We start from the raw sequence: 23,753 nt of genomic DNA on the forward strand, positions 1-23,753 counted from the left end.
GACAACTGCTTCTCCTGTGGCCGCCAAGAACAACACCAAACGGCCGGATTGGGCCACGGGGGACCAAATGTCGACCTTCTATCGGAGCCCATCCCAAACTTTGAGAGCCAAACTATCGGTGGGGTTCCACGTGTATGCGAGAACGGCAGATCTTTGCAGAAGGTAGCCCTGTGTCGTTTTCCTGGTCCCCCGGTGGAGGCGCGGGAGAGTTCCCCGTGGCGTGGCTGGACCGAGCGGTCGGCGTTGAGAAGCGAAGCGACGATGGGGGCTTCAGGGCTTCAGGGTCCGCCGGTGGAGGAGCCCTTGAAATTATATATATGCTCCCCCGTTGGGCACTTCCTTTTCAAGTCTGTTAAGGTCCCGACTCACTCTTCTTGCATTGTATCTTATCCATTAATAGTATTATTATTCTTGTCTTTCGTTTTGCTCGTTCAAGTTCCATCAGTGGCGGCAGCTCGTGTGTGAATCACGCCTTCCATCAACGTCACAAACTCAAATACGAGTATTCCTCCCTATCGAACGCTCCACGGCTCCCCATATCGCTTGAGCAGACACAGCCGTCGAGGCTTCACCGATCAAGGTGCTTCCTTATCTTAGGTACCTTACCTCGGGGGACGACGAACTAGAGCGGGATCAACGTTACTAAACACAAATCGGCGTACCTTCCTCTTGAATTCTTTCTCGCACTCATTCCGCTCCATTTTCTACTCTCAGAAAGATCTCAGATCCTTCTTGACGAGCCCAGGTTTCTTATTAGCTCAGTCATCAGGCATCACGAGACACCTTGCGAGCTTAATCGTGTGGATACTTGCCGTGGGGGTATCCACCGATTCCGGACCGCATCGCCTTCCTAGCCTAGGTCCATCAGAGCACACCTACCTGTTCTAAAAGTTTCTTAAAGAAAAGCTGCTGGGAACAACCTGGGAGTTCGGACTCCCGGGGACCAGGAACACGGCATTAATCCAGGGTTCGATCTGAATATTCAAAGCGCCTAAAAACACTAGCCCACAATGGCTTTCTCCCCAGAAGACCCCTTCTACGCCGACCTCTCCTCACAGCCCTCGCGCACCACCTCGCCGCCGCAAAATTCATCATCCTTCTTTTCGTGGGCGACTCTCCTCCTTCCGAGATTTTTCATGGCAACAAAGAGCACCGAAATGCCGCCGCCGCCATCCTCGGCGAAAGAAACCTCGGCGAAAGCAACCTCCCCCATTCTCTCCCTTCTTTCCCCGGCGTCCGCCTCATCAGCCTCCTTCAAATCCAGCGAGCGCGACTATTTCTCCCCATCTGCGTCGGTATCGTACCGCAGGCCTTCCATGACGTCGACCATCTCGTCAACAGCGACGACGCCCTCAGAGCTCCAGCTCGACAACGTCAAACTGCCGCAGAATCCAGAGCGCGCAACCACGGCTCCGATTCCTGCTCCAGCAAAATCAACAGCAGCACCAGCATCAGGAAGCGCCGCCAGCTCACTGCACAACGACTCGGAGTTTGCGCCCCGCCGCTCGGCAAAGGAGGTGGTCGCCCTCGACGCCCTGTCGCGTGACTTCCCCAAGCCGGCGCACGAGCCAAGCCTGGATGAGCTGCTGGCCCGCCCGCCAGGCAAGTGGTCGCTTGGTCACTATGTCAAGAATGCACGCGCCGTGACGCCCCCCGCGCCGTTGGACCCCGCCGAGCGAGCGCGTCAGTTCGAGGAGGCTAAGAGGGAGCTGTTGAGGGCCAAGGCTGAGCTGGAGAGCCGGCGTAAGAAGGCCTAATTCCTCTATTCCTTTTCTTTTTCTCTAGTTGTGTGGCAAGCCTGGAGATTCGGCGTCACTTCCGCGATGGGTTTTCTTTGGTGGATGGGTTCTCTGAGATCGTTTCCGGTTTTCGGCCTCTCGGTTCTCAAGCGTTCTTAGATAGACAGAAGGAGCATCCGCATGCTATGGCGTAACGGTAGTGTTGCTTTATTCTTCTCATTTAGGGCTGGGAATATGGCGATCGTGCGAAAAAGCCCATTGAGGTGGAGCATCGGGATTAACAGAACCACAATTTTCTTTCTTCTCTCTCTTTGCTCTAGGTGACCTGGCACAGCGTTTCGGCCCTCTGAACGGACTCATAATTTCCTTGCTTTCACATCGACAGAGTATGCATAGATAGATAGAATCGAGGGAATACTACTACCCATGAAATCCAACGGACGGTGGTTTGGTACTCACGACAGCCGCGACGACAGCGTGACCCCATACACCACTGAGGCAATGAAGGTCCCCAGATTCAGCAGCGACGAAATGCCGTGAAGCATGGAGAACTTTTTGTTGAGAGCCACCATTTCCTGCGAGTGCGGCGGCGGGTCATACGACTTTTTGCCGTCCTTCTTCTCTGCTCTGTTGTCAGCATATCTTCCGCTCGAATCAACCAGCCAGCTCAGCCTACCCTGTTGTCTTCTCTCGTCCATACACTTGGTCGTCGCAGGTCCAATAAAGACCAAGTTCCCCAGCGAGCAGAGGAAAGCGCTGGCTAGCGGAGCCAGTACACTCCACCGGTTGGACGGGTCGAGCACCCCAGACACCCCGCCGGCGCTGCCAAACGGGTTCTTGCTCCCCGGATAGGTCAAGGCCATGACGGCCGGGAGCGCCGTCTGCATGCTGAAGTAAATGGGGAAGATCTTGGCCATGAGAGCGGCGAATTGCGGTCGAGTTAGCACCCGGAAGGAGACGATGCCGCCTACAAAGGTGTGGAAGAAGGTTGTGCCGAGGAGAGTGCCATAGCTGGTAGGTTGTAATTATTAGTCGAGGGATCCATCAATAGGGACTCAGCGAGATGCGAAGTTGAACGGGATAGCCATATGGTATATCTAACCTGAGAATGTGATACGGAGCGGGTGAGAGGAACCCCATCGTGTTGTTGCAGCTCACTAGCACTCGATCTAATAGCGTATCAGAATAGTAAACCTGGAGATAATGTCTCAAAGCAACAAAAGTGAAAGTGAAGTGAGGTTGCGATGAGCTGTCAGATCGCCAATGCATGAGCTAATGCTTGGCCCAATTGTGGCTGTTGTGGGTCTTACGGGTTATGTATGTAAAGTACCATACCTGTAAGGCTGTAACAGAGCCACGGATTCCTGTAAGGTAGTATTCCATAAATACTAGTACACTACCAGTAGTCCCGTGCTCCTGCTAAATCGCACTGTCAATTGCAACAATGACGCGAACCCATGTGCTCACGCGAGGCAGCAATCCCTCAAGCGCGTTAGTCTCGAGGTGCTGCCTGGGACTCATTGATAGACTATGCCATCCGGAACGAAACATATATCAGCAACCGCCACGGTTGTCTGCCTTGGACGGGCACCTTGATTGGTTTCCATAGTCGCTGGTTGCAACTGCAGACAGAGGACGAGGCCAATTGCAGCAATGGCGGACAAAGAAGCGACAGTTTACATCGTCGACCTGGGCGAGTCGATGGCCGATTGCCACAATGGTCGTAAGGAGTCTGACCTTGATTTTGGTATGCGATATGTCTGGGACAAGATTACAACTACTGTCGCTGCCAGCCGCAAGACGTGGACGGTCGGCGTTGTGGGCCTCAACACCGAGGAGACCAACAACGCCCAGGACCGCGAAGGGCTAGAGGGCTACGAGCATATATCCGTGCTCCAGGACATTGGTCCCATGACTATGAGCTCGCTTCGGGAGTTGCGGTCGAGTATCCAGCCATCCTACAGCTCCGGAGGAGACGCAATCTCGGCAATTGTGGTTGCCGTTTCCATGATCGAAGAGTTTACCAAAAAGCTCAAATACCACCGGAAGATTATCCTCGTGACGAACGGCGAGTCACCAATCGATGATGACTCTTCCGAAGAGGTTGCAGAGCGGCTCAACGACGTCAACATCGAGTTGGTGGTTATGTGAGTTGTGTCAATGCCACCGCCGACCAACGATTTCTAACCCTCTCAGTGGAGTTGACTTCGACGATCCCGATTACGGCTTTAAGGAGGAGGATAAATCGTCGCTGAAGGTAAGCTGACGTGAGAGGCTGCGCTGTCGCCTCCTTGCGAGCACTGCTGATTCTGGGCAGGCGAAAAACGAGAACATCCTGCGGAAGCTAGTTGATCAGTGCAAGAATGGCGTGTTCGGAACAATGGCGCAGGCTGTCGAGGAGTTGGCAGTTCCGCGCATCAAGCCCGTGAGACCCTTCAAGGCTTATGATGGCCCTCTCACACTTGGAGACCCTAGCAAATACGAGAGCGCTATAAGCATCCATGTCGAGCGGTACTTCAAGACGAAGCGTGCCGTCCCACCTCCAGCAAGCACCGTGGTCATCGGCCCCGACTATGGCGTACCATCACAGTCCCAAACAATTGATGGCGACGTCGAAATGGGGGGCACCGAGTTCTCCGGCGTGAAGTATATGCGCAGCTACAAGGTCAATGATCCCGATGCCCCCGGCGGCAAACGGGACGTTGACTTCGATGACCTCGCAAAAGGCTACCAGTATGGCCGGACCGTTGTACCCTTCAGTGAGTCGGATATGTCAATCACGAAGTTGGAGACTAAAAAATCGTTTACGATCCTCGGTTTTGTACCATTCAGCAGCGTAAGCCCCTCCTTCCTCGATTCCGCTTATCAAATATTGACGACTTATGGCACTTAGTACGATCCCTTTATTAATATGGGTGAGACTGGTATCATCGTAGCCCAAAAACACAACGAGCAGGCGGAGCTGGCACTCTCAGCATTCATTCACGCCCTCCATGAGCTTGAGTCCTATGCCGTAGCGAGATACGTGCAGAAGGACTTGGCTCAGCCGCAAATTCTCCTGCTTAAGCCGAACCCCGGAATTGAGGACGAGTTTGAATGTCTCTACGACGTTCCCCTGCCGTTCGCTGAAGACGTCCGCAGCTACCAGTTTCCTCCGCTAGACAAGGTGCTCACCGTCACCGGCAGTATCCTCAAGGAACACCGGCTACTCCCTTCGGACGACTTGAAGCAGGCGATGAGCGACTTTGTCGATTCCATGGATCTCTCTAATTTTGGCGAAGACGAGGAGGGGTATGTGTTACAGTCCATCTTCCTAGCTCGCGTTGACACTAGTGCAGGAAACCGGCAGAGTATGCGCCAATTGACGACTCGTACAATCCAGTTATTCACCGCATAAACCAAGCAATCCGTGCGCGTGCTGTGGATCCAGAAGCACCTCTTGAGCCGCCGGCCGAAATTCTGCTCCGCTACTCCAAGCCTCCTGAGAAGCTGATAGACAAGGCAAAACCGGATATAGAAGCACTGATTGACGCCGCTGAGGTCAAGAAGGGTACGCCCCCTAAGCAGCTTCTTGAGCGTTACGGCTAGCTAACACGGCAGATACAGTACCTGCCAAGGCCCAAGGTAGGCGCGGCAGAAAGGAGGCTGTCAAGCCGCTATCCGGGCTTGACGTGGACTCCCTCCTGGGCGAGAGAAAACGCACCAATATTTCCATGGAGAACTCGATACCCGAGTTCAAGCAGACCCTAGCAACTGCGACGGACGATGCCACAGTCGAAAAGGCTGTCAAGCAGATGGGTGAAATCATCTGCAAGCTCATCCAGGACAGTTTTGCAGACCTCCTCTACGCCCGGGCGGCGGAGAATCTGCTTGTTATGCGGGAAGAGCTCATCAGCCTCGAGTTCCCAGCGCTGTACAACAAGTTCCTGACGGCGCTGAAGAAGAGTCTCTTGAGCGGGGAACTGAACGGGGACCGCAGAGAGATGTGGTTCAAGTATATTGTAGGGGGCCATCTGGGCCTGATTACGCAAAGTGAGTCCGGGGCATCCGAAGTGACAGAAGAGGAGGCGAAGGCGGTAAGTTTCTATTTCTTGCGGGTTTGTGACTGGGGATTTGCTGACGGTTTGGCTAGTTTGCGAGATGATCTGTCGACAGTTTGTTTCTGTTTGACTTGCACTTGCACTATCGGGAGATAGCGACCCCATGAAGTGAGAGTGGAAGTAGCTCTCTACACATCCCGCATTGCAAGGAAGGTACTATGAGGTACCTAGAAACTGGTCCCTTGGAGGTCTACCAATATTGGGCATGCTGTGCGGGTCGTTCCTGACAGAGCTAAAAACACATGCGTCTCATCTCATCATGTTGAAGGCAGCTACATAAGTTGCCTCCTTCCATGGCGCTAGAGGACGGGATGCTTTGATGCTTCGAATTCATCGGCGTAACTCATTTCGGTGCCCATTGCGGCCGATCTTCTTTCTGCCGTCGAGTCAAGTGTGGTGAGGCCTGCGGTTCGGCATCCGCATTTGGCTGACCGTATGTGATCGCAAATAACAACCTAACACTACATGTCTTGGCGCCGCCCATGATACAAACTGTCATGATATATGTGAACAGTTCCCATCGTAAGTTGTTCTCTATGTGTTTTCAGTTGTGGCCGTCTGATAAAGGTGTTTCGTCATCCCTGCTCATGTTTTTTTCTTTTCCTATCCCTGAATGCTTTGAAGCTAGTGTGTTTGTGAACCCTTGCACATCCTTCAACAATTGTTTTCCCAATTCCCCCTTTTTTTCTGTTTGCTTACCGCCTATCCCCTACGTAGGTAACCGTTTGCGAGACAAAACACCATTGACCACTATGCTAAAGGAAAGAGCCAGTGACTGAATTGCGTCAACCGGATCAACCTCAGGTGAGTTTGTGATTTTCTAATGGCCCGTATATATGTTTGACAGTGTCGATAGCGGCCGCCGAGCGTCGAGTGCGTATTCTGAAGCCTCACTGGACCGTATGATTACTTGATGAGCATACATCGACAGGATAAGGCACTGTCACCATCTTTCCTGCCGCTTAGTCGGCGATGCGGGTCCCGTCGACGAGGGGTAGTGGCCGGCGAGAATTTTCCCACACCTCTGCTTCATCCTTCCGGCCACTTCTGTGAAAACTCTACCCTACTTTGTTTTCTTTCTTTGGCCAGAAAGCCGGCGCAGACTTCGACCCTCCTCTAATGTCGTTCATCTTGAGCCTTTCAAGCTGGTTACGTGCATCTGTCCTTGAAGATGCCAGCCATAGAAGACAAGGCTGTCGCTGAGACGGCTGCCCTGGACGACGATGAGTTCCTCCACAGTCTGTGCACTTACGCGGGCGATACTGAGGCATGGGCTCGCTTCGATCGCTCCGCCTGGCTCTCCGTCGAAGTCGAAGCCGCTGAGGAGGAAGCCGATCAAGAGAATGGCCAAGCCTCGAATAACGAGGATGATGGTGGCCACGAGGGTGAGACGTCGCTTGCTCTGAACAATGTCGTCTGGCCGGAGACTGGCCTCGCCATGGGTGATTTGTCCGCCGATGGAGATATCTTCGTGTCGTGGGACCTCGTTGAGGGCTACCCGACCATGTTCGTTGGCAAGAAAAACAGCCGCCGAGTAAGTAGGCTCAGGAATCCATCACAAGAGGAAGAGAAAAGCACGAGGCAGCCTTTGTTAACTCTTCCCATAGGCTGCACCGTTCTTTACCCTGGACGGTATTCATGAGGACCGAGTCTGGGATCTGTAAGCCGTTAGTTCTATCTTCACACATTGCCTGTACTGACAGCAAGTAGATACTATCTCCATCATCCTGAGAAGTTGGGTAATCCCGCTATATTTGTGCCAACTTACCAGTTCGAGGATCTCTTGCACGCGATCAACGCCAAGCTCGAAACCGAGTTGACTATCCCGCCGGGTCCGAACCATGGGGACTTCAAGATGTCGTTCGGTCTCGGTAACAGCCCCCGGCCGCGCTTCTTGGGTCGCTCAAACAGCGCCGAGTGCTTCAAATCTCTGTGTGCGGCTATCCCGGCGCCCAAGCCCGAAGACGATGTGGGCAACGCGACCGAGCTTGGCAAGAAGGAGTTTATGAGCCACCTCTATGTTGTTCAGAATGCCAAGAAGAGAAAGCTTCATCAGCCCTCCAAGTCGGATAACAAAAGGAGGAAACGGGTCACACTCCACAAAACCTGGGGCAAGTCCGTCAAGCGAGTCCAGCGTTACCTCGGTCTCCGTAAGAAGCTTTCGCCTGAGTCGACTGTTGCGGATGGCGTTCGCCCGACTATTGATTTTCACTCTCCCATGGTTCATGAGCCAGAGAACTCGGTGTTATTCGTGGCCATTGATACCGAGGCATGGGAAAAAGACCACTCTGTCCTCACCGAAGTCGGCATAGCTATGCTTGATACGAACGATATCAGATCTGTTGCGCCAGGCGACGGCGGCAAGAACTGGTTCCCGCTCATCCGCGCTCGTCACATCCGCATTGAGGAGAACAGGTGGGCTATGAACGGCCAGTTTGTCCCAAGCTGCGCTAAGAGCTTCAACTTTGGGTTTGTCCCGCCACCTCAAGCAGGGAAAGTGAGTCGTATGCTGACGATATTGAATCAGGACGAGCGAGTGGGCCAAGGTGGCCACAATCCCCTCGATTCTCCAGCAGCTGATTGACAAGGCAACCTTGGTCGACCCCGCTGACGGCACCGTCAAGCCGCGCCACGTGGTCCTCGTTTTCCACGAGCGCAGCGCCGATATCAAGTATCTCCAGAGCTCGGTGAAATACAACATCACCGATGCCATGAATGTTCTGGACGTCGTGGACACCAAGGAGATGCACCAATATGCGACCCAGGACCTCAATGGAAGAGCCCTCGAGACCGTCCTGAAGTATCTGGATATCCACTACGAGAATCTTCACAATGGCGGCAACGACGCTGTCTACACGCTGCGCGCCATGATCGGCTTGGCTGTGGATAAGCGCCTGAAGAGCATCGCAAAAGCCGAGAAAGCTCGCAACGAGCCTATGGAGTGAGTTTATTGTTCTGATGGCTTGCTGCGGAGAGAAGTTTGCTGACCAACTGCTCGCAGCCACATTCCGTTTGCCGAGTTCATGGCGAAGGAGAGGGAGAAAGAAGGATGGTCCAGTGGCGGCGAGGAGACTGATGGCGGAGATGCTCTCGGCCTTTTCGACCTTGCGAACAATGGCAGCCAGGGCTAGTGACGACGATTTTTCGGCAACGACGAGATGCGCCAGAGCACAGTCAACTGAACTTCACCAGTCAATGTTGCGGGCTGGGGACTCGGAAGTCACGGAAATGGTGTTAAATGATCTTGCGTCTCAGGGTTGTATCCGAAGGGTCGTGCCTACAGCACTTGAGCTTTTGCTCATCATGTGTAGTATATTTAGAGGAGAGTCATCTGCCTAGGCAGCGTATTGCGAATTCTCCGCGGACAGCAGGGTTCCTCAGATCCAGACCGATAGGTAGATAGGGAACCCGCACTATTACAGCCATCAGACCCTGCCCTGCTGAAACAAGATGTGATTAAAGCCAAACCGCCCTCAAGCCAAACCTATCTCGACCCAAATCCCCAACGCCGTTGCTATGATGTTCTTTGTGCGCCAATTTTGTACATGCCGGACCTAGTTACTACCGACGATAGCGTAGGATGTTAGGTTTCGCCAGATATCGGAATCGGCGAACTGCCCTATGCCCAGGCAACGTCCGCAACGGCTCGATTTGCCGTTTCGCCCGTCGCCCTCTCTCCTTTAACCCTTCCTCGTAGTAATGAACCTGGGGATTCTCCAACTCATGAAGAAGCATTCTTCTCCAAGAACTCCTTGGCTTCGTTGACCTTCGTCGCCAAGTACGGGCTGCCGCCCCTGTCGGGGTGGTTGAGGAGCATGAGCGTGCGGTGGGCCTTGCGCACTTTCTCTTTGGTCAGGCCGCTCTCGCTGTGTTGTCACAATCGTCAGTATCAATATCCCTCCCGTTTCCCACATGCCTCTCTGGGTAATAGGCGAGGGTAGGATCATGGACTTACTTCAACGACAGGATAAGCGCCGCCTCGCGCCGCGTCATGCGCGGCTCGAACCCGCCCTTGTAAAAGGCCTTGCCGAGGGCGCCCACGCCACCGCGCGAGCGCCGCCAGGCTACAAGGCCGGCTCTGCCCTGTGTTCATGGATTGTCGTGGTTAGCGTGTGTCTAGGTTAATGGGAACGGGGTAGATTGGGCTCGTACGAGGAAGGCGGCAACCGCGACGCCGGCGCCGATCGCTAATGTTGAGGCCATGTTTCTCGGTCGGGTTGTTTGAGATATCGATGGGGGGAAATGGGTTGTCGTCGGCCTGGGAATGTTTCGGAAAGCTGTCAATGGTGGTGACGCTGTTGATGACAGGATGTGTTGCGATTCTAGACGAGTGGCTAGACTATGGAACTTTTCTGTCGGGTTGGAGTCCGGGTCGGGATTTGCCGCTGCGGGTAACGTACGGTTATGGCCGGGCCGGACGGTAATGTTACATACAGTACAGCATACTTCGTCATGAGTATTCCATTGTAAAATTACATCTCCAATTTCCACCTGGTACACAAGCACATCTTGGAGTAATCACGACGCCACCTTGCAATCAACTACATTCCAACTACAAAGTATTTCGATTGCAATTCTGTCGCCTTCGGTGCTTTAGAGGGATGAATATTGAGCATCACCGAATTGGCTAGAGACGTGATAACCCCTGCATATCGCTCGAGTGATGGCCTGGATGCGGACACTCCCACCGCCATTCCTCATTGCTCAACTAGCCAAATCGACTAAAACTAAGCGAAGAAGTTGTGAGCGCGGATTCTCAATCGACACTCTCAGAGGACCCCAGAATGGTTGCTCGAACCGCAACATGGGAGCATGCCGGCTTTCTACTGCCACTCTTGACGCAGCTGGCCTGCCTGGTGCTCGCACATGGAAGTCGAAGCAGCCACCAACCCAGTCCATGCTCCCTACACAACCTACAATCCGGATCTAGGTACTTACGCGAGCGATGTCTTGCACCTCTGAGTGTCTAAGGCAAGGTATGTCCTGAGCAGAAATAACTTGCTGAACAGCAGTTACTGCCAGAACTGGAAACGCATCCAGGGTCATTCAGTTGGGGAAAAGGGGTAACTAGCCACCCGTCTCTCTGATGTAAACAAACACACCGGTCGCACAAATCGACACCTTCCCTCATTTACAGTCTCGAGTACACAACAGCCAGCTTCCAGAACCAGACGTGGATAGTGAACCATGAGCCACGAGACATCCCCCAGAAAACCTGTCACAAGCGAACCTTGGCAGGCCCTCTCCCTCTGCCTTACCGCGAAACACAATCCTATGCTACCGGCCCACCACCCTGCTAGCCGATCTGGACTTAGTAACCAGCCAAACCTCATATTCAGATCCGGCGACAGACCAGATCCAAATCACCTTTCTCAAAACCCCAAGCCCAAAACAACCCCCCCCATTCCCTTCCTCCCTCATGCAGCAGTATCACCCCTGGCTCCAGGGGCATGATACACCCTCCCAGGGAAAGCAAGCCCATCTTCGACCTCCCTCAAGACCTTCAACTCCAATTCCTCCGCCGCCGCCGGGCCCTGCTCCCCATCGTTATCACTGCCACTGCTTCCCCCAGCGCCTCCCCCTCCCGTCCAATTACCCGCCCCGCCCCGCCCGCTCAACCCTCCGGTCCGGGTCTTGGCGGCTATGCTCGCCGCGATGGCTACTCGGGTACGCTCCGCCTCGGCGGCGGCCAGGAGCTCTTGCTGCGCTGTATCCGGGGACAGCGGTCCGGAGGAGGGGGAGGAGGCTGATTCACCTCCTGTTGTTGGTGCCGATGGCGCCGCTGATGCTGTTGATGGGCCGCCACGGAAGACAAAGTTGCCCGCACCCCCGCGTCCCCCGCGAGCGTAGCTCGGTACGGTGCTGCCGCTGCCGCTGGCACCGGCTTCTGCCCCTGCTCCCGGGCCGTTCAGCGGCGGGGCTGCCTGGCTTTTTTGAGCTTCGAGGTCAAGCTTTGGTTTAATTGTTCATTCCCCAAAGACGGGGAGGAGTCGAAGTTAGCTACGGTATGGTTGATGGTTTCTTGAGGTGGGGGAATGCATCCATGTAGGTGGAAAGGAATGGGGCGGGTGTAATTGTTGGACTTTGGCGTACATACAGCACTGGTCGCTTTCTCGGCTTCTTCAATATCCTTCTTACTGTAGAAATTGCCGGCGCCGCCCCGGCCCACTTTGCGGAAAACGTCTGAGGACATGGCGGGAGCGGCTGGTGTGTAGGGATCGAGACGCTTGAGATTTACGATGGCCAAGGTATAAGATTGAACTGACCTACGACTGAAAGGGATGGCGGATGTGCTAGATGATATTCATTAACTGCCTGTACATGTACGAATGTGGTTGTCCAACGTCCCCAGTCCTTATCAGCATCACCACTTGCTTATCAGCTACGTCTTGGGTTTTGAGTAATTTGTTCATGCCTCGCCAAGACCTACGAGCACTCATGCAGGTCCAGTTACCAGTGTGGCGGGATGCTTGTGACGAGACGGTTGAAGAAATTCGCTCAGTTTATCATATTGTATTGTACACACTAAGACTGTGAGTGCGACTCGGAGTCCAAGGACTCTTGTACATACTTCAATTGTGAGATCACGTCACCGGTACCTTCGTAGTAGTTGAGAGGCTGTTTGAGTTGTAGCGAAACAGAAATTTCTATCGAAACGGTGCTTCGGACGGTGCCTTCTTCCAAAAATGTGCCCCTGGCAGTCGCTGGGTTCACCGATCCTCAAGCCGGAATCGTGGTAGCCGGATCGAGAAAAATAATCCTTCGGTGACGCCGTCAATCCGATATTCGGCCCACGTAAACATCGTGTTCATTAACGCCACGAAGGGTTCGGGTTGGGCCCATCTGAGAGGCGGTCTGCATACAACACGTCAGCAAGCGGTATCGCCGAATTTGAGTTGACTATATCCTCTAATGTAGTGACGGTAAAAGTAGAAAGAGGTTGACGAAAATGTATTTCACAATTATGGAAAATTAGTGCTTGCAAGAATTCAGAAAGAGCCCATTGGATCCGAAGAAAATGTAGGGGTTGTGTAACCGAACCCGGCGTAGTGTAGATACATAGGGCTGGCTGGAGCAGTGTTGATCCTCCTTCATCTCACGTGGAACGTTGCTATTAATATTCTCACTTCGATCAGTTGAAGATCATGGGAAGCTCGAAAAGAAAGGAAAGGCGCCCTGTCGATACTTGCATCCCCAGAGCTTGCGCACCGTCAACCGGGGGCTTCGGCATTGCAACGCAACTTGAATCGAAGATCTGGCCAAACTGGGTGTAATGCACTGTATTTGACACTGTAGTTAATACCAGGCTTCATACAAGTACTCCGTACAGTTCTGCCGGGCTGTTTGAACGCAGCTGCGCACTGAATCAATTCGCCCAACAAGAATAATTCACAACTTCTTTCCCTTCCTGTCCTTTTCATACAGACTCTGGATTATCCAACTTATTTTCTTGGTCAGGTGGATTCTGTTCCAACGTCATCCGCTTCTCCTGCTTTCCGTCTTTCAAAGGAACATCTGCTGGCCAGCAAGCCACGAGGCCTGTGTCATGGGACCATCCTTTTTCTTCCCTCACTGTCACTGCTTTTCCAGGTTGCTGAAAAATAGTATCCAACGAAGACAGGTTCGACGAGGGGAGGAGTCTACGTATAGGTAGTACTAGTACGGACATTGAGCGTTGAAAACTTGAAGGGGCCGGCAAAATGCAGTGGTGCGCAAGCTATGATGTGAAACGAAGTTGATCAAATCATACTGCTCGCAGTGCCTTCAGCTGGAAACACGGAGATAACGTATGCATTATATTGCTGGGACTACGAGGACGAGTTCGTTGACTTCCATGTGCAACAAGCTGTTTGTAAGTGAAAACCTATAGGCCGAGAACTGACCACATCAGAGGAGACGTCGTCTGGGGCTACAGTAGACGTGAGTGGCCCAGAACGCCCTGGCATCGGAGCAGCCACGTTGTGAGGCTTGACCTTGCAGGTCTCCAGTCTTAAGGGCTTACACAGTACAATACGTGTACACGATATCGATCAGACTCTTCCTCCTGATGCTAGCCAGGGGAGAACATCTGTGGGGGCTTGTCGCAGGGCCCGTTATTAATTCCATTGGTAAATGGTATCGTGGCCGCTCTGGCCCAACAATTTGGGCCAGAGCCAGAAGTCAGAGTGCCCACCACCTGAGAGACCGTTATCTAGCACGATTGGCCCGGACGAAAACCATCAAGAGGTGAATGCTCCTACAGTTAAGCCTGTCAAAAAGTGAGTGAGGGGCTCTATTGCTCCAATGCTATTGGTGAGTTGCACTGTGGCTGCTAGATTGGATTGCACGAATGTATTGTCCAATTTCGTCACTGCCACCAGTTGGCGGTATTAAGGTTCTCTAAGAGTGTACTCGCATCTCTTTTTACCCAGGAGGAACTGTTTACATACAAATCGGGCATCCGGGTGTAACAAAGACCGTCCTTTTCTTAACAGCTCTATCTGGACAGAGTTAAAGTAGCTGCCGTGTGTATGTATGTACATACCTGACTACCTAGTGGATACCAAAGCGTTTTGGCACCATAACTTGACTCATTATCCCCATAGATCTTGAAGTCTATCGATCGTTCAAGTCGAAAGTGGGTGATCGTCCTATTTGGGCCTGGAAAAGCATCTTCAGTCTTAGTACCTGGCATCACCTCGCCCACCTCGTTGCGATCAGCCTGTGTCTTCCCTTGCACCACAACTCCACAGCTAGCGTTGATGGGGCAGTTATGGCGGGTGGAGACCCAGCTTGCCCCTCCTGCTGTGGTTCGCGTGTAAGGAAGAGCGATTCCGAATGGGGAACACGGCAGGCGGGGTAGAGCTGCGGTAGAGGGGCTCTACAGATATTCATCAAAGGCAGGTTTGAGGCACTGCATGAAGGTACATTATTGGAAGGCATTGGAAATGAACGATGAGCTGGTTTCCAAGCTGTCCGATTGCAATCCAGCCATCCGTTTCTGCCATGGACGCCGGGGTTCAGAGACAAGCATTCTGTTGACTTGTTCAAACCATTGGGCATTGAGTCATTATGGATACCTGCTATCTCGGGTTATATATCGATAGGTATTTCAGTATTGCCTGGGCTTGTGACCTGACTTTGCTGTCTGCTAGAAGCAATGCATTCTCTAGTCATACGGGCTTGGGACTGTCACCCGGTATCGTTAGAGAGTGGCAACATGCCTTTGTTCGGCAGAGTTCATAACTTTTTCAGGTACGCAAACCTGTAACCTCGCATCTCGGCCCATTGCATTACTACCTCAGTGCAGTACCTAGTGTATTAAGTTCAATTGATTGAAACTCGTTATGTGCAGGCAAATGCTCGAAGACTATGACAAAGCCCTGAACCAACAAAGGGTGAATGAGAAAGCGAGGAGGACGAGCCATAGCCAAATCACTACACACCTTTTTCATATCTGCGCCAATCAGCCAGCTTCCTTCTCCTGCCGCCGAACTGTTACACGCATAGAGGCAGGGGACCAAGTCAGGAGAGCCAGCCTTTTTTATTGACTTACCTCCCCTCGGAATAACTGTCCTGGGACGGCTTTTCCACAGTACCTATGCATACATACCTAGACTCCTTAGATAAACGCCACGCAGCTTGCGGCAGGTCTGTCCACTCAAACACCGCCCCAGACACACGCCGCTGCATTTAGTCAGGCAGGTGAACTGTATCACAATACCGAGGTGTACAATCCGGTGTCACTGTGGCCTTTCGAGCACGAGCCAAGTGAGGTACCTGGTCCGACTAACTTCCCAGGTGAGATACTTGCCAGGGTCATGGGCAGGTCTTGACCACCAGGTAGGCCTAGTACCGCCCGGTTTCCCACCTCCATATCGTGGTGCGGGCCAAATGACCAGACTTGCATTCCCACCATTCTGCTTGTTACGAATGGCAAGGTACAATACAATAGCTTACCAACGAGCTCGGCGTCACGAGCTGTGCCTGTTTGGATCCTGGTTAACTTTTCTGTCCCCCTGCAACGAGTCTTGTGTTGACCTGGCCTGTTTCGTCCCATGCCACGCCTCTCCAAACCGCAGCAACTTACCGTGACCCGCAATTCCAATTCATTCCTCTCGACAAGTCATTCTCTCTTTCACACATTGTCGAGACAGCGGCACAGCCACTCAGATCTTTGCTCGACAATCCCTAATTTTTTTTCCTTCATGCCGCTGACCCTTCCTTCCTTCAATCCAATTGTTGCTGTTGAGTTCTTCCTGAGTCTGCCTCCCGACCTGACTGGCCAAGAATCACCTTACCCCGGCTGTACAATACATACATACCCTAGCAAAAGCCCGAAATTATTGGTGATCCCCCGCGCTTTTAACTTGTCGACTTTAGCTGCTGCTTCCCCAACACAAAGGGGCCCCAATAACCGCGAACACGATCAACGGACATAGCAATCTGCCCTGTGGCAGCTTGAGCTTTTTTTTTTTTTTTTTTGGACAGTCAACCTTTTTGGATAGGGACAGAATTGTGTAAGAGCCGCGCGGCCAGTTGTATTCCTGCACCGCTGTCGGCAATGGCGTCTTTCAAGGTAGACTTCACACTACTGACCCCTCGGCGGCTATGGCTTCGACGCTCCCCCTACCCTTTGTGAAGCTGGCAAGCAATGCTAACACATGGGCCCGAGTCGCAGGATATACAACAAACCTCGCGACCGCTGACCCATCGGCCGTCCATGTCCTCCAATTCCATACCCGGCGGCCTGTCTCTCACCCGGCAGGCCCACTCCCGAAATAACTCGTACTCCATCATCGGCAGCACGCTGAACGGTACCCACCGCGTCACTCGCCGCAAGAGCATGACCAACACGGGTGCAAATGTAGCAGCGGTGGCAGCCGCCCTCCAGGAATCCGGCGATATGCCCATGCCCCTCCCGATTGCCGTCAACTCTCGTCGGAACACTGTTTCCAAGAATGGCCTCTCGCGATCGGCTGTTGTCGGTAGTCTGCCGTCTCCTCCGGCTAGTTTACCGACCCGCAAATTTGTGACGCCAGCAGGAGCGGGCGGCGTGCAAGACAGCGCTATTGACGACGAGCTCAATGACATGTCAGGAGACGACGCAGAGTCGGCCTTTCAAAAAGCTCACGTGAGGAGAGCCAGTGATGGCCAGCCTCTTGTTAAGGAAGGGGGTCGGAAGAGCAACCGCCCGGAACTTCGCTGCGAGAAGTGCGGGAAGGGATACAAGCATAGCAGCTGCTTGACCAAGCATTTGTTTGTGCCCATTTTCCTTTCCCTACCCTCTCCCACCACGTGGTTTCTGAGCGCGGAGCTGGAAGCCCCACACCGGCCGTGGATCCTCGAGTGTGCCGCTTGAAGACCCTTGTGTTGACTTGTCTGCCCGACAGGTGGGAGCACACTCCCGAGTGGTCCTATACATCCAAGCTCTTGATCTCCAAGCATCAGCAGGTTCAATTGCTGGAGGCTGCCTCGGTTTTGGTCGCCATGAACAGCAGCGCAAAGAGTAATGCCGACACTACCAAGGCCACCAACACCGTCACCACACCCCCTGACTCGGCTAGGGATTTCCACAGTGACCGAGATTCGGCATCCCCCTCGGCAAGCGGATACTCGGAACAGCAGGACCGCAGTTCGGCTGATACAACGCCACCCCCGCACCTGGATGCCATCAATGCTGACAATGCGTCTTATCGGAGCTTTGGCCACAGGTACAACTACGGCCAGGGATTTTCGCGGTCGTACCAGACTGCGCCATATGCTTCTTCGGCTGCTGGGAGTGTTCCAAACACCTCAGGGTTCGGGCATTTCCGACAATTCAGTCAGGACCAGAGGCCGACGTCGTCCGGGAAGAACATGACAGGACAGGATGACCGTGAGCTCGCCGCAGCTGTTGAGCTGCTCAGTTGCAGCTTCGGAAGCAACGGGGGCTCTCGAACGGTCCATCTGCCAGCTGATGCTCCTCCGGTTCCGCCTCTTCCCGCGCAATATCTTGATCAGGGTATCTTGTCCGGCACAAGCTTTATCAACAGCTACCCCAGCAGGGCACCGGAAAGCTTTACCCGCGGCGAGATGCGGCGGGTCGACGCCAAGATGGAAGAGAGCGCTGAGAGCGTCATGGATGACGACGACGACGACTTCTTGCGGTCCCGCGCCCGAAGCGATGAAGATGACGACGGCGTTTTTGGGAGAATGGAGGAATGAGACGTCGCGCTTCTCGGGCTTCCTCCCTGGTGGGGAAGCGGTGCATAAGCTATAGCTGCTAAGGTTATGATATGGATGATGGATTGCGATTTCTTTTGTATACCTGTACTGTATGCCCGGCGTCTGGATGGGGTCGCTCCGCCGACGGCCCTTGGCACCGAAGAGTGGAGCGCCTCGCCCCGGCCGATAGGAACGGGGCGCAGTCAGCTCCACGAGGTTAAAGTGAGGGCCGTGTGCGAGCGTTGAGCGATAGCCCCGGACTTTTCGACTGTGACAGAATCTCAGGAGGGCAATTGACTATGACATTGCCCTAGTTCGCTGGTTTTGCTCCATGTGAGACCGGGATCCAAAAACGGGAAATTACCTGCGATGCTCTGGCTTGAGGGAACTGCCTGGGTACTTCAAAGGTATTGGCAATGTTGGGACAGTGAGGACACAGGAGGGGCGATTTCTGCAGTGTCAGTCAGGCCGGTTATAGCCCCTTTGACAGCTTTCAGATGGGGTAACTCATTGTAAATGACGCCGCGTCCAGGACGAGGTAAGTACTGTACAATACATACCGCTGGTAAGGCAGGATAACTATAGGTATTTGATGTCCATATTCGCAATCCAAGTACTGACCGGTAAGGGGTCGAGGGCGCAAAGTATAAAAATATACCTATCTGTGGCGTCTCGTAGCCATTCTCCTGGCACGGCATTCGAGATTGTTTTGACTCCGTTTACGGTCTACGTTGAGGTTGTCTGGTAGACTGATGGTGCGTTGCGGGGTTAAGGTACCATTTCCCAGCAACCGCAAACAGACGTCACCACTCCACCAGATCCTCTCCAAGACGGCCGATCCCTCCCCCACACTGGATGCTTACCTACCTGCCGCCGTACCTTTCGTGAAGATCAGTTTCACAAACACCCAACACTCTGCAGCTACCCAACCCAACGCCAAACCTACACGCGCCGAAACAGAACTCTCATTCTCCTGTCTCTTCCCAACTCACATTTCTTCTGTTCCGTCCCGAGAATATCAAGATTGCTTAGCTAGATCGATCACACGTTGCAGCCCGACACGGTGGCGCCTGCATCTGTATTACTGCGGTTCCATCAGTCTGGTTTCCTATTCCCAAATCCGCAATGAGGCGAGTAAAAGAGGCGGCGGCTGACGCGCTCACCGCCGCCGTTGACGGGACTGCCGCCGGATCGTCTGCACTCACAGCTACCGCCGGGCGCCCCGAGTCGTTGGAAACGAAGTTGCCACTATCGAAGCGTGCGCGTCTGCCAGATCCCGCCCGGTTTTTGTTGGTGGTCATCCTAAGTTTCGCGCTGTCTTCGCTCGGGACCACATTCCTGGATTACTGGACGCAGAACGAGCTGGCCGACATTGCCAGACCAGCAACCTCTAGAACCGAGACGTCCATCTTAATCGCTTGGGAATTGTATGTGTCTGCTGATCCCTCGCTCCATTACCTCATCTCGGGCTGAGGGCTGAGGCAGGGCTGACCTTCAGCTTTGAGACGCTAACCATCAGTGGCATGGCAGATTTGGTTTAGCCCTGGGCTGGCTCGGCGACTACGATGGCTACGATCTTGCAGCTCTTGCCTTCCTCTCGCGTGGTCCTGCAGTAAGTCCCGTCCCGCTTGTCCTTCTCCACTTCGGATCCCAGCGTCTCAACCCATTCCGAGATTGTCCTCTCTGTACATGGCAGGGGCGCAGCTTACTGACTAGCATGGCCAGACACTTCTCCTGTCCGTCTTCTACGGAATTCGTGCCGTGACCGCCGGCGCTTACCTCGCGGTCCATGTCGCATCGACCTTCTTACCCTTCTTCCTCCTGCGGCAACTTTCTGGCGCCCACTCAGCCGCTCCTGGCATCCCCAACCGGGAAATCGTCGTCGACAGAGGAATCCAACTGCTTACTGCCCTCCAGCCGGCACTCGTCTACAGTGTCGTTTTGTTCCTGGCAAGCCGCACTTTCCTTCCCGATGCAATGGTACTGTACTTTAACGGCATCCCCACCATCCGGCCTGCAACGGATGCCACTATGCTCGGCTTCGGCAGCCCGATAAGCCAGGCGTTCAGCTTGTTGTTGGGGCTAGCTGCGCGCACCTTCATCTTCACTCCACTTGTCACAACTGGGCCGACGCCACAAGATCAGAAAAATGCCGAATTCGATCCCGCCAACGCCACTCTCTGGCAGACCGTTGTGTGGAACCTGTGGGGGTATTCTACCCAGACCAAAGTGTCCCTCCGCCGGACAGCCGTGGCCATGCTGTTCACGGCTGTTGGCACATTCCTGGATACCGCAATGGCAATCAAGGGTGTCGAGCCGTACGGCGCAGTGGTATACAGCAGCATATGGCTCATTGCTGCCCTTGTGACTGGTCTCATGTTGAGATATGTAGGGGGGATATGAGCTGCCTGGTCTGAGGGTGGGTGTCACTGCGTGTCGGATGTGTGCCGGATGACGATCACCGGGACGACGCGTTTGCGTCGATCCCTGGCACCGGTGAATTGTTGACTTCCGGATGACGTTGTGGATAGACAAACAGATGCAACTTGCAAGAACGTTGGACACCTTGGCCACCGGATCGCGCGTGGGCCGGGCATCCATATTAAAAGGCACACCATCCCCATTGCTCCCTCAACTGCGGCGTTGGTAGCAGCTGTGGCTTGATTCGGTGGCATCGCAGCAGTGGACAGTGTCTTCGTGGAACCCGAGCGCGGGTGCTGATTGCTTCGGCTGCTTGCATCAGCCGCCGGTTCGCATACAAAATCTTCCAGTGCACATGGCGCGCGTCTGCGGCAATGATGGCAACCCGCAGATCAGGTAGCGACCCCATGCCAAGGCGCCAGCTGAGACGAAGGATATGACCCAACAAGGCATGGTAAGGCTTTTTTGCCCTGTGATGAGAGCAAGGGGAAAGGGGTTCAGGGAAACGGTTTTCTGATGAAGCAGTAGTCGCGAGGTGAGAAAGAAAACGGTGGGCGGATGTGACTATACGGAAAAGACGTGACTTGGCAGCTTTCAGCCGCGCTGCGCCTTATCCTGTTAGCGGGCAGCACCGGCCCGGATGGGCGAATGACAGGGGAACAATACGGACCTCATTTCGTACCGGTCTCGGACGCCGTTGAAATACAGTCTCCACCGGCTCGTAAACGGCCGGGCGGCCTCAACCCTTCTTGGACACGTTTCTGAAGCTAGAGAAAGGCGCGGAAGCAGTGGTCTCAACTACTATTGAGCGGCTGCGACAAAGCGACTTTATTTTGCTGCGCCTGTACGGAAGAAAACATCTAATAGCACACGCTGCGCCCCTTCCCCTGGTCGCCCCGATGACCAATTACATTTCATGGCAAACCTCCAAAAGCATAGAGCCGCGCTCTGACGCTTTTGGACATGTCCTCACCATCTGCGTCTAAGTCGCTTCCCACCGCCATGGTCAGTAGTGTAAAACGGAGCCGGGATGCCCCCTTCTGTTCGGTTCCCCACCAGGGCAGCTACTCAACGGGCGACCAGGGGTTCCGTAGGAGAGAGATGGTTGCATATCGCTTTTGCAGTTTTGCATGGAGGGTTGTGAGCCGCGTGATCTCACCCTGCCGCGAGCTTGAGAAACTGTTGCTCATTGACCCTGGCAAGGAAATGGCAATGACAAGCGAGACACGACTCATATTCTGTAGGGATGGGGCTCTCATGGACTCTTCCGGTCAGTGCCCACAGGCAGAAACGAGAATCGGTCCTAGCTTGGTGGTTTCTCAACGTTTACTGACTAGTCCTTAGGGCAACTTCCACGGACCGTTGAAGGCGACCTTGAAGAGAGGAGGTGGGGGTGTGGTAGAGCCCTAGGACACACCTAGGCCCACGCCTTTGGTGAACCTTGCAGGGCTTGTATCTCGGGCCTGTGTGTCCATCATCTCGAGAGGTTGCCGCTTTCTATATAGCTTCCCGAACATCGCCCTTCCGTATGGCCAACTCGACCCACCGGAACCCGGTACTCACATCCTCAACCTCAGCCTCTTGCCATTCTCTATTTGTAGTTGGGTGTTGGTGGGGGCATCGAGCATGACGGGCATGCCGTACGCGTGCAATCGACCTGCTCGATCAAGTCATATAACAGAACCGTTGATGTCACATTGGGACGGCCTGTCTCCAACTCGAAGACATGAAAAAGGGCGGACAGCCTGCGGTTCTGACGACCGAGGACACACCATCGACATCGACGACATCGCCAGCAACAGCTCCAACTCCCACCAATCCAGCTACTCCTACGACAACAGCGCCATCAACCAACACGACGTCCGCACCCTCTCCCCAACCTCCTTCCTCAGCATCAACACCACTACCCCAAACAACAATGTACGAGTACGAACAGATCATGACCTTTGACCAGCCCATGATGGGTTACTACACCACAAGCGGCACCACCTCCAACGCCGGCGGCTCATCCTCGACGTCGGCCCAGCAGTCGTCGTCGGTGGCTGTCAAGAAGAAGAAGAGCATCAAGTCGGACAATGCGCTCGACCTGCGCGGGCCGATGGAGGTGGACGGGTCAGTCAAGTCGATGGCGTCCATCAGCTTCTCTGGGGGTGACTTCGTCGTGCGGGACCGGATTGAGGCGTATGGTGATCTCGGGGTTAGTGGCAGTTTGACTTGCAGGTTCGTTTCCGCCCCTCTTTATATCTATCTATTTGGTTAGGTGGCCTTGTTGAATGTGTACTGACTTTTCTGCTGCTGTAGCGGCAAGCTCAAGTCGTTTGGGAATGTCAAGATTAATGGGAGTGTTCTTTGCATGTGAGTTGACTCCTTTTTCACCTCTTCCCCAACCTTTCCTGCTCTATCCTCGGTGATGGATTTGAATGAGAGGTTATGAGCTCTAGAGGGGAAGATTTTTACTGACTAGGCCTTACAGGGACAAGGTCAAGATCTTTGGCAAGCTAAAGATCAATGGCTCGCTCGAGGTGCAGGGGGATCTGGAAGTCTGGGGTAACCTGACCATCAACGGGTATTTGTAAGTTTTACTAATAATAGTGCAGTGGAACAACGTCAATGTTCTCTCATCTCGAGGAGATCTAGACGGCGGCTGACTCGAATATGCAACACAGAAAGTGCAAGACGCTCACGGCGTACGCATCTCTCACTACTGTGGGCGACGAGTCCTGGTACGAGGCCGAGCAGGGCGAAACGGTGCATGGTGCGAAACTGGTTCAAAGGAATAGCTATGTGCAGTGAAGGATGTGTTTTATCTTCTTGGGGTTAGAAGGATTGATATTCGGCTGTGGGTTTGGTTCTGCATATTCCCATTTTCGGTTTGGTTGGTGTGTTGGTCTTGGTTTGGGCACCTGTTTTGGTGGATGGAGTACGATTGAAAGGCATGATTGGTTTTGGGGTCATATAGGTATCACGGGGTTGTATGAATTTGCATTGCTTCATTTCATCTCCTTCGGTTTTTCTTTTTGGCTCCATTTCGGTGGTTTTCCTTCTGGCTTCTTTTCGGCCATTATACGGACGGTTCCTGGATCAGCAGACTGGACGCTTGACATTTCTTCTCTCCCTCTTTCACACAATATCGCGGGGGGAAATGGGCATTTGTGGTTGGAAACAATTCCACGCCATTGGTACTCCGTACACAGCTTTGAGTTGACGATTGTAGCTTCAATTTAGATAGACTTTTGACAGCGCCATCAGTGGTGCTAAGGGCTTCAACCAAATAGCCCGAGTCCGATAGACAACAGAGACAGATAGT

The 23,753-nt window shown here is 53.6% G+C and overlaps 9 protein-coding genes across 9 annotated transcripts; 6 read left to right on the forward strand and 3 right to left on the reverse strand.

Moving 5' to 3' along the window:
- Positions 1 to 1,010: 1,010 nt before the first annotated feature.
- On the forward strand, positions 1,011 to 1,757 carry N656DRAFT_796630 (uncharacterized protein; the record flags this gene model as incomplete). Its single annotated transcript, XM_064817549.1, has 1 exon — positions 1,011 to 1,757. The coding sequence occupies one exon, from the start codon at positions 1,011 to 1,013 to the stop codon at positions 1,755 to 1,757; it is 747 nt and encodes a 248-aa protein (XP_064671702.1).
- Positions 1,758 to 2,194: 437 nt separating this feature from the next.
- On the reverse strand, positions 2,195 to 2,879 carry N656DRAFT_796631 (uncharacterized protein; the record flags this gene model as incomplete). The annotated part of the gene is made up of 3 exons (XM_064817550.1): positions 2,195 to 2,361; positions 2,416 to 2,750; positions 2,842 to 2,879. The coding sequence occupies 3 exons, from the start codon at positions 2,877 to 2,879 to the stop codon at positions 2,195 to 2,197; spliced, it is 540 nt and encodes a 179-aa protein (XP_064671703.1).
- A 513-nt stretch (positions 2,880 to 3,392) lies between these two features.
- N656DRAFT_796632 (SPOC domain-like protein) lies at positions 3,393 to 5,883 on the forward strand (the record flags this gene model as incomplete). Its single annotated transcript, XM_064817551.1, has 7 exons — positions 3,393 to 3,886; positions 3,936 to 3,996; positions 4,057 to 4,575; positions 4,633 to 5,030; positions 5,078 to 5,289; positions 5,346 to 5,815; positions 5,872 to 5,883. 7 exons carry the CDS (start codon positions 3,393 to 3,395, stop codon positions 5,881 to 5,883), a joined length of 2,166 nt encoding a protein of 721 aa, XP_064671704.1.
- A 943-nt stretch (positions 5,884 to 6,826) lies between these two features.
- On the forward strand, positions 6,827 to 8,946 carry N656DRAFT_728260 (uncharacterized protein; the record flags this gene model as incomplete). Its single annotated transcript, XM_064812595.1, has 5 exons — positions 6,827 to 7,373; positions 7,447 to 7,499; positions 7,550 to 8,308; positions 8,367 to 8,780; positions 8,841 to 8,946. Coding segments are annotated over exons 1-5 (1,695 nt in total), but the record flags the coding sequence as incomplete, so codon positions are not given.
- A 614-nt stretch (positions 8,947 to 9,560) lies between these two features.
- Positions 9,561 to 10,042, reverse strand: N656DRAFT_706236 (uncharacterized protein; the record flags this gene model as incomplete). Its single annotated transcript, XM_064811339.1, has 3 exons — positions 9,561 to 9,705; positions 9,795 to 9,922; positions 9,992 to 10,042. 3 exons carry the CDS (start codon positions 10,040 to 10,042, stop codon positions 9,561 to 9,563), a joined length of 324 nt encoding a protein of 107 aa, XP_064671706.1.
- Positions 10,043 to 11,256: 1,214 nt separating this feature from the next.
- N656DRAFT_767155 (uncharacterized protein) lies at positions 11,257 to 12,032 on the reverse strand (the record flags this gene model as incomplete). Its single annotated transcript, XM_064813537.1, has 2 exons — positions 11,257 to 11,763; positions 11,937 to 12,032. The coding sequence occupies 2 exons, from the start codon at positions 12,030 to 12,032 to the stop codon at positions 11,257 to 11,259; spliced, it is 603 nt and encodes a 200-aa protein (XP_064671707.1).
- Positions 12,033 to 16,130: 4,098 nt separating this feature from the next.
- On the forward strand, positions 16,131 to 18,226 carry N656DRAFT_573525 (uncharacterized protein). The gene is made up of 3 exons (XM_064810143.1): positions 16,131 to 16,397; positions 16,494 to 17,077; positions 17,212 to 18,226. Exons 1-3 carry the CDS (start codon positions 16,383 to 16,385, stop codon positions 18,023 to 18,025), a joined length of 1,413 nt encoding a protein of 470 aa, XP_064671708.1. The 5' UTR covers positions 16,131 to 16,382; the 3' UTR covers positions 18,026 to 18,226.
- A 924-nt stretch (positions 18,227 to 19,150) lies between these two features.
- On the forward strand, positions 19,151 to 20,428 carry N656DRAFT_788383 (uncharacterized protein; the record flags this gene model as incomplete). Its single annotated transcript, XM_064816689.1, has 3 exons — positions 19,151 to 19,452; positions 19,556 to 19,637; positions 19,751 to 20,428. 3 exons carry the CDS (start codon positions 19,151 to 19,153, stop codon positions 20,426 to 20,428), a joined length of 1,062 nt encoding a protein of 353 aa, XP_064671709.1.
- A 1,744-nt stretch (positions 20,429 to 22,172) lies between these two features.
- N656DRAFT_796638 (uncharacterized protein) lies at positions 22,173 to 23,239 on the forward strand (the record flags this gene model as incomplete). Its single annotated transcript, XM_064817552.1, has 4 exons — positions 22,173 to 22,666; positions 22,748 to 22,801; positions 22,920 to 23,018; positions 23,113 to 23,239. 4 exons carry the CDS (start codon positions 22,173 to 22,175, stop codon positions 23,237 to 23,239), a joined length of 774 nt encoding a protein of 257 aa, XP_064671710.1.
- Positions 23,240 to 23,753: the final 514 nt, after the last annotated feature.

This window comes from Canariomyces notabilis, assembly GCF_033297395.1.
Source record: "Canariomyces notabilis strain CBS 508.74 unplaced genomic scaffold N656scaffold_6, whole genome shotgun sequence".
Lineage (NCBI taxonomy): Eukaryota > Fungi > Ascomycota > Sordariomycetes > Sordariales > Chaetomiaceae > Canariomyces > Canariomyces notabilis.